The sequence below is a fragment of the Thalia democratica genome, chromosome 4 (genome assembly GCF_965202585.1).
Source record: "Thalia democratica chromosome 4, ktThaDemo2.hap1.1, whole genome shotgun sequence".
Taxonomy (NCBI): Eukaryota; Metazoa; Chordata; class Thaliacea; order Salpida; family Salpidae; genus Thalia; species Thalia democratica.
The window spans coordinates 2,763,976-2,772,984 of record NC_139168.1 but is presented as its reverse complement, the minus strand read 5'-3'; the positions used below and the strand labels follow the sequence as shown (position 1 = coordinate 2,772,984).

Here is a 9,009-nt window from a genome sequence, read left to right as displayed (position 1 = left end):
TATTATTGTTAAAAACTACCTTAAATTGTATAAAAACATAGAAACGACTTTAATGTTATGCTACATTAATAGTGTTTTCTACTAAACAAAATTTTAGATGATACAAAAATAAATATTGTACATGATAGATTACTCATACCTAATCAAAATTTTATCATTTTACATGTAATAATTGTTTAAAATTTAAGGTTTTCCAGGTTTTTAATTGATTATTTTTAAAAGTTTCAGGTTTTCTCAGGTTGGTTATAAAACTTCGCAACTTCCAGGTTTTTTGGTGACAAATGTGTTTTAGTTTAATTTTAATTTTTTTAGCTGTTTAATTTTAGAAAAAAAATTTTGGAAAGTACAAGCAGATGCTGAAACGAATTTTTGGTATTTTATGTAAATTAAATTTTTATTTAATATGTAGCTTTGAAAATGTAGACATGAAAGCTATGTATATTTATGTATTGTTAAATATCATTATATTGTAAAAGACTAAAAAGCTATTTACACCTCTTAAAGTTTTCAATAGACTACTTGACAAGTTCAATATTAAAAATTACTTTCTACGGAGTTTTAAACCTGAACTGTAAAAAAAAGGAAATAAAAACATTTACTTAAATAAAGACGAACTTTGAAAACAACTTTTTTAGTCTGTATAGTTAAATCTTTGATTGATCTTACTCGAAGCTAACTTGTTTTTTAATTTTAACAGTTTTAAATTTTTGTTAGTGATTATATAAAACAAAATTCTATCTGATTATGTTCAAAAACTTTAAATTGTACAATTTTAAATTAAATACTTATTTAGCCTCTGTTAGAAAAAATTTTACCAAATTTTTCAATTTGATCAAACATATGAAAAGTATTTTCAATCAGTTTAGCTTAAAACATTTAACTTTTTTAGAAAAATAACATACGTACAAACTTTTCGATAGAAAGCTTGAAAACAATAGCTAAAGTTAAGTATCTGTAGTATTTTGACATTAAAAACATTTTTAAAGATATATTTAACAATAAAAAATAATAAGTGTTGTTGTAAAGTAAAAATGTCAATTAAATGAAAAAACTGTTAAAAAATAAAACTTTTTATTAGTAAAGACACATTTGCTTACAGAACTTCCATTGAAACTTTACCGACGCTAAATGAATGACAATTTGTTTGTATTTATTTAAGCAACCGTTTTAAATTTTGAAGTGTTATGAAAACAAATATTTTACACAAAAACTTTTTGAATTTGAACGTTTTCTTTTGTGCGGATGAAAATTTTAAATTGTAAACTTAAAATAAACAGGTTAAGTTTAAAGATATATAGTAAATTGTTTTATAACTTTTACAAATAAAATCATCTTGATATATCTTCTACTCCATTCTAGCTTATTCCTACAAATATAGTATTTTTTGTTACGTTTTACTTGTATTCATCTTTTTAGTTTGTTAAACAAATACAACTTGTTTACTTTAAAACTTTCTCAACTTAAAGTAAATTTCAAGGTAGAATTTTATAAGATTTTTTGTGTAACCTTTATTAAGCATGAATTTTACTTTTAGTTAAATTATGATACCTAAAACACAGCTTGAAAAACATAAAGTCTAACTACAGTTTTTAAAAGTAGTATATGCTTTTGTTTATTAACATTCATTAGTTTACACAATTTTATTCACAATATTATTATTAGTTTCAGCGTTTCATACCAACACATTTTAATTTCAAACATTATTTCTATTAGTTCAAGTTTATTAGACTAATTATAGAAACCACTATCTTCGAAAAAGGAGGAAGTCAACATGCTAAAAAGCAAAACGAACAAACATAAATGGGCTACTTGGAAAAAGAGATACTATTAAAAAAAACACATAATTTAATTCATCAAAAGCATAGAGTTTACAGTTATTAAGTTTAATCTGTCTTTTGTTGTACATTAAATAGTTTGAATACGGAATATATATTGTAATAAAAAAATATTAAAAAACGTATTATAAATAAATCTACTTTGAAAAGCTGCAAAAAATATCTAAAAAGTTTTCTTCAGAACAAAATATTAAGCGCGCCAATAGAAACGCGGTAAAAAGTCACTTGCTGTACGCATGACTGGTTTCGGCCAATCACGTGCGAGCATTCTGATGTATCATCCAATCAGTAAGCTTCCTCCTCTTCCTCTTCAACAGCTTCTTCCTCCTCCGCGGGAGCAGAGAATCCCTCCTGAGAGATCATGCAAGTTTAGTCAGATGCATAAAACATTGAAATATTTTTAATTGTATTAGTTAGAAGCAAGTTATAAATTCTGGCTTTTCTGCTATTAATAAAAATGATGACATGATATTTAGTTACATGAGTCTTTAATTATGTTGTGTTAGTTAAACAAACACATATGTTTCTTTTTAAATAGTTTTTTTTTGTTTCTTTTACTTGTGGTTGATTTCGTTAACTACTGTGTAAATTGAAAAAAAGTTTGTTTTTTGTACTATGTGGTAAACAGACAAATACAAAGCTTAGGTATGAAAAAGTCTAGTTATAAAAGTCTCTGCCTTATCTTATTCATTCTTAAATGGAAACATACTTTTTATCAAAGTATTATAACTTATTATTATTATTAGTTTAAGCATTAAAAAACTTATCAGCTATATCTACAAATTAAACAAACTTTTAAGTAGTACAGAGTTATTTTTCAAATCTAAACTAATACAATTTTTAAACTCACAAAACTTAGCTGGAGGTAATTTTAAAGATTTTATGGAGAAAAGTTTCAAGTACAAAACTAACAAACTTAAAACTTATACAAACATATACTTATAACAACGCATAGATGAAACGACTTGATCAAGAAGTTTTTTTAAGGACTAAACTCAAGTAAATGCTAAAGAAGTTTTTTTGTGGCATATTTCTTTTAATTATAAAAAATACCTTAAAATTGTAGGTTTATTAGTTTGAGTAGTGGAAAAAATGTCTTAATTTTTTTTTTGAATTTTTTTTTATTGTCAGTTAAGTTATAATCCTGGAATAAAAATCTCAACTACAGTGTATACACTTAATAAATTATGTATGTGTTGTTTCAATGTTCATATTATACCATATTGCAAGCTAAAATACTAAAAAAAACTTGTCAATTTTAATGACGAGTTTATTTAAAAAACTAAGCAATACGTTTAGTCTGTGCTTTAGTTTGAAAATGTTTAATTCAAATCTCAGCAAATTAAGTCCTTGACAGAAAAATCCTGAATCCAGTTATACAACTTATCCGTTAAATTAAAGACGAGCTTGTTTTAAAATGATCCGGAAAGTTTAGTCTTTGTTTAAGTTCAATAACGTTTTAATTCAATCAAGCAAATCAAGCGCATTTCAGATAAAAACTTAATTTATTTATAAGTAGCTCATACAACAAGCTTCATGCTATATGTAATAAGTTTTACTTAAATCTTAGTAATAATATATTTTATTGGAGGTAAAACAATATAAATCTTCTTTAAAATACTTGAAAACATCCGCTTCTTAAAACCAAACGTTAAATTTAAGCATTTTGCGGTTTATGCACGAAAAAAGGTTGAGTTAGTTCAAATTATTTCTATTTCTCTGACTTCTTCATTACGTACATATATAACATACACACTTAAATAAATTGTAAAAAACTTGTAACATAGCTTCACAGCAACACTTTAATTACGTATCCCTGTAGTGAAGTAAACTCGTAATAAATTTATACAGTTTCGCTGCAACCCCCTTAGCTACGTACTTCTGTAGCCTACAAATAAATAAATTTTACAGATTTGCAGCAACCCCCCTAACTACGTATATCTGTCGCGTACAACTTAATAAAATTTTACAGATTTGCAGCTACCCCCTGCTACCTCCTAACTACGTAACTCTGTACCGGACAATTTAAAAAAAAAACGTTACAGATTTGCAGCAATCCCCCTAACTACGAGCCTCTGTCGCTTACAACTTCTTAATAAATATTACAGTTTTACAGCTACCTCTCTAACTACGTACTTCTAGGGGATACAAATTCAATATAGATATTTTACTTCTTATGATTTTACAGCTTCGCAGCTACCCCTCTAGCTACGTACCTCTGTCGCGTACAGTATCTCAGTGATCCTTCCGCACGCGTCCTTGGTGAACTGATCCGCTTGCTCGCTGTTCTCCACGTCCTGACATATCACCTCTATGTCTCTCAGCTTTCCGAAGTAGAAATCTCTCTCCTTCTCCAAAGCCTCCACTGTAGATGTGAGCTCGTTTTCCTGTTTATTTTTATTTGGTTTGTTTGTTAATATTTGTTTATCAAATTTAAATCAATTCGTGTTGCTTAGAAATTCTTTCTATCAGATATACTTTCTCTAAGATATCTTTAAAATACTTTCTCTGAAATCTTTGTATTCATATTGCTAAGTTATATATATTTGCTGATGTCAAACACTTTTTTCATTAGATGATTCAAAGTTTTTTTTTTTTTTAATCCTACTTAACCTTTGTGTAATTGTAAATATGAAGTAAATAGGAATGTTAAAGTATGGTTATATATAATTAAAATTCAAGTTACAAGTTCACTAGTCTATTCTATCATCTTTTTTGTTTTCAAGTTCCAAACTAGATACCTTAAAGTTTAATTTTCAAACTTTTAATTCAATAAACCTGCAGTTTCATCTCCTCCATTTGTTTTCTGAGGTTGAGAAGTTCAGTATTGTCTACTTGTTGCGCTTTAGGTGTTCCCCCAATTCTGCTCCTTGCAGCAGGGCGAGTCGTTGATTTTGGCTGACGTGTGCCTAAATAATAAAAACATTTAACTTAAACGTGTTTAAGTTTAGGTTGAAAACTTATTTATTATAATAGTTATAAAAAGTATTACAAATTGTAGGCACTTTTAAGATATTATTTCAAATTTATTGAACTTAAAGTTTTCATTAGTTGAAATATATGTTTAAGATAAAATTTTAATAGACTTATGTTAAACATAACTATTTTACAAAAAAATATTGCAATATTCGACAAATACAATATGGTTCACACATTACTTTTATTGATTTTTTAAAATATAGAAAAATGTGGAACGCTATTTTTCAAATAAAAACTTTAAATAAAAACTATCTGTACAATTCAAAAAAAAAAAAACAGAATTAAACTTCATATAAGAAACTGAAAAGAAAAGATTAATTCGCAAGTCGAACTTGAAGGACTTAGTTCAATAAATTTCATTGATCTTTTAAGTTGATTGACATTTATGTTGTCTCGTAGAAAAATGTGCAAGTTTCTTGTAAGAAAGTTTTAAACAACCACGTTTTAATTTAAACTGTCATGTTTTATGCTTTTAATTTTGTTATTATTAATAAAATATACTTTACAAGTTAATTTTTTTTTTAGAATTTTAATGTACACAACTTTTATCAACTGATAGGTATAAAATGACGAGTAACTTAAATTTTTAGAAATGAAGGTCTAAAAATATTTGAAATAGTTTCTTATAGAAAATTACAACAAAAATTCTAGCATAGACTTTAAAAAAACATTTACAAAACAGTTTTTTATAAGCATAAAAAACTACTTATTTTATTTACACCATGTTTTTCATAATATAAAAACACCTTCACAACAAACAAAGAATAACCATTGTTTAGGGAGTTAGTTTTTTCACACAATTACAAACAATATAATTATAACAAACCGACAAGCCCAGAGGCAATAAATATAAAAAATAATTTTAGATAGCACATTTAATTGACATTAAAATGCTCGAAAACTTACGATAATTCCTTGACGCTGTATTTTAATTTGATAAAGATTATAATCTGTTTTTTTACAGGCTGTTTTTACTTCAAGTTTAAAAAACGAAAAAATCTCCAAAATTAATTTCTGTTTTAGGTTTAAATTTTTCTTATAAAATTTGAATATTTCTGTATACTTTAAATAATTTATTTTCTAAAACTTTTTTAAAAAAAGTTAAAACACCAAAAGTATAGTATATATACATAAAAGTAAGCCTTTATTGAAAACGTTTTAGTTATTGCATTTAAATTTTATAGAAGTATGTTTCTATATTATTATCTTTATTTTAAGAATTTTTAGATATAGTTGTTATTGTAAATAACCTACAACTTTTAGATTAGCTTACAAATGAATTTCTAGCTTATAAAAAAGAGTTGAATTAAATTAAATAAGTTTACAACAAACTTGGTTTCGAAACGGGTGCAGCCCCACCAGCAGGAGGACCTCCTGCAATTGCCAACCAGGCCCCGTCCCTGGCTGTTAGTGGGTCGTATGGTTCGCCCTGTAAGTAAATAAATTTTTTTAAGTTGTTCGAGAACAATAAAAGTTAAATCTTAGCTTCATTTTTCTAGCTATTTATAGTTTTTGGTAAATATATACAAAAAAAAAACCAAAACATTAAAAGCTATTTGAAAGTAGTGAGTTAACTTAGAACACCTTTAAATTTTAAGTCTCTTATTTTCTTACAGCACTTATTTGAATAAAAACAAATTTAAGTAATAAATAATAACTTACTCCGTAGTTGGCATCAAAGAACTTTTTGAACCACTGAACGAATTCGAAGTTGTCCTGGAATCTTCCCTTGACCAAACGTTCCACAGGAATTGTCTGTAAATAAAATATTGATGCAATGCAATAAGTAAGGTATATATGTTTCAGGAAACTGAATTTTAGTTTGAAGAAAGTATGTTAAACAAAATCTAAATATTTATTTACAAATTTTAAAACAATTAACTTAAAATAGTTTATACATGATAGGGCAACAGGCGTCTAAAAGTATTTATATTTAAATGACTTGTTAACAACTAATTTAACTGAAAAAGTCTTACTATAATAACTTAATATTATATAACTGTTTTCTTTACATATAACTTACTTTATCACAGCTGGTCCTCTTGAAAGCCTCCTGCAAAAGTTTGAAGTTTTGAATGTACTCATGTTCCAATTTGCTCTTCCATTTCACTCTTTTGATGGGCATTTTAGCTGCAGAATGAAATATTTTTATAACTGATCAAAAAAAATACACAGGTAAGCTAGTGTGTGTGAAATTGCTTTTTCAGAAGAGTTTAAACTAAAATAAATATGAAAAACTACAAGATATAGATAAAAAGTTTAAGTTTTATAAATTACTAGTTAGTTGTCAAATGGTAATTTTACTTTAAATAGGATATAAACACAAAAAATTATTTTAGTAATCGGATGTACTAAAACCAGAACAAAACTATAAGTATCAATAAAAAAACAAACATCCGAAAAGCATGTGCATGAACTGGCAGTAAACAGCTCCGGTGCAAAGATGCTCGATCTTTTTTATATTGAGCTCCAAGGAGTCGTTGACCCACTGAACAAGCTCCTGCCTGCTCAGGTTGTTGGAAGACACTGACGTTGAAAAAACGTTGACTGCCGCCATTATTAATTGTGATACTTATAAAATCTGAAGAAATTTGATTGATTATTATATCATATATGTTAATAACGTGTGTAGTAAGCATAGCTAGATGTACACTTAAAGAACAAACTGCGCTGCACAAGTTGTAAAAATTACTCTGAATTGTGTTTCAATATAAGCTTTTTGTTTATTTAACTTTAAAAATGATAGCTATACTAACATATTCAATTACTACTTTTTTACTTTATATCCTTTTAAGTTTTATGTTATTTGGTTTTACTATACTCTTAAATTACAAGGTACTTAGAAAACATTTAAAAAAATTTTTTAACTCTAAGGTGTTTAGTAAATTAAACTAAAAAGCTTTAACAGAAAACGTTTTGTAGTTTTATTTACAAAAAAAACAACTATCAAAACTAAAAATATTTAGTATATTTAAAGATAGAATTTGGTAGTTTACAAACTAAAAAAAGCTGTATAAATCTTTTTGTTATATTTCAATGTCTTTTTACGCAAAAACATCAAAGTTCGTTACAAATAAACAGTACATTAGACTTAATTTTACTTAACATTAAATAAAAAAGTTTCACGACTTTTACCATATCAGTCTTCTATATGTTAAAAATTTATTATAGTCATATATTTTTAGTTTTTTTTTTTACTAAAGGTTAAAAATTGTTGAAAAAACAAAAGCTTTGAAAATATCAAGCTTATACTGCCGACAGTAGCATTTAATATTAATTTCTACGCCTAGCTGGTCAAACAGATTTAAAATGCAAATAAAATGTTTAACAAATATAATATTTTAAAGAGAGCTTCACACACAATTGAGTGAGCACGTGTTGAAATTGTACTTAGTATATGAGACAAGTATATGAATGTATATTCACTATCAATTAAAAAATACTGCTATAAGCTTTAGAAAGGAGTATTACTTCATGGGTTTAGTTTTTATAAGAGCAAGCTAAACTTAGTTCTACAAGATATTTGTTTTCACTTAAAATTCTTTGTATAAAAAGTTACGTAGCTTCTTTATTAGAAATTAGTTTTTTATGTCTTCAATGAACAAAAGCTTTTTATTTTAAATAAACTTTTAATAAGTCTCTAATGACATTTATGGCACTGCTGTACATTTTAAAAGCATATATGATAGTTTGAAATTCAAATGTTGAAAGTTAACTATTAAATTAGCTAATAAAGTACGGTAGTGAAAAAATACTTGAAACAAATTTAAAAACCAAACTAACAAGTAACATTATATATCAACATTTTATACTAAGGTTCTTAAATAAATCATTTATCACTTTATATACATTTTTTTTTAGAAAAATTACTGAAAACATCGATTTTGTTTTAAGAAGTGTCTGAAATCTACTTTCTTTGCTTCAGTACATTCCGGACAACTTTAAGTGAAAAATTATATTGTTACAAAATTATAGAACATATACTAAGATAATTTACATTATAAACAAACCATAATTAACTTAAAGTTTCTATCCCTTCGTTTAAAAAAACTTAAGTGTATTTAGTTTTTTTAAACCTAGTGACACAATTTCAGTTAGTTGAGTTAAAAAAACAAAGTCTTAGTGTACAAAGAACTTACTTGAGAAATGTAAGTCATAAAAAGTACTTCTTTTCTTGTGTAAGTTTAAGATTACT

The 9,009-nt window shown here is 26.0% G+C and overlaps 1 protein-coding gene across 3 annotated transcripts; it reads right to left on the bottom strand.

Moving 5' to 3' along the window:
* Nucleotides 1–1,027: 1,027 nt before the first annotated feature.
* LOC145835081 (microtubule-associated protein RP/EB family member 1-like) lies at nt 1,028–7,391 on the bottom strand. Of its 3 annotated transcripts, none has more exons than XM_082942623.1 (8): nt 7,209–7,391; nt 6,838–6,944; nt 6,477–6,569; nt 6,147–6,243; nt 5,721–5,735; nt 4,614–4,744; nt 4,052–4,222; nt 1,028–1,366 (listed from the first exon to the last, which is right to left on the bottom strand). In XM_082942623.1, the coding sequence occupies exons 1-8, from the start codon at nt 7,369–7,371 to the stop codon at nt 1,361–1,363; spliced, it is 783 nt and encodes a 260-aa protein (XP_082798749.1). In that variant the 5' UTR covers nt 7,372–7,391; the 3' UTR covers nt 1,028–1,360. The 3 variants fall into 3 exon arrangements, with proteins under 3 accessions (XP_082798749.1, XP_082798747.1, XP_082798748.1); XM_082942621.1 differs by lacking the exon at nt 1,028–1,366 and adding an exon at nt 1,668–2,186; XM_082942622.1 differs by lacking the exons at nt 1,028–1,366; nt 5,721–5,735 and adding an exon at nt 1,672–2,186.
* Nucleotides 7,392–9,009: the final 1,618 nt, after the last annotated feature.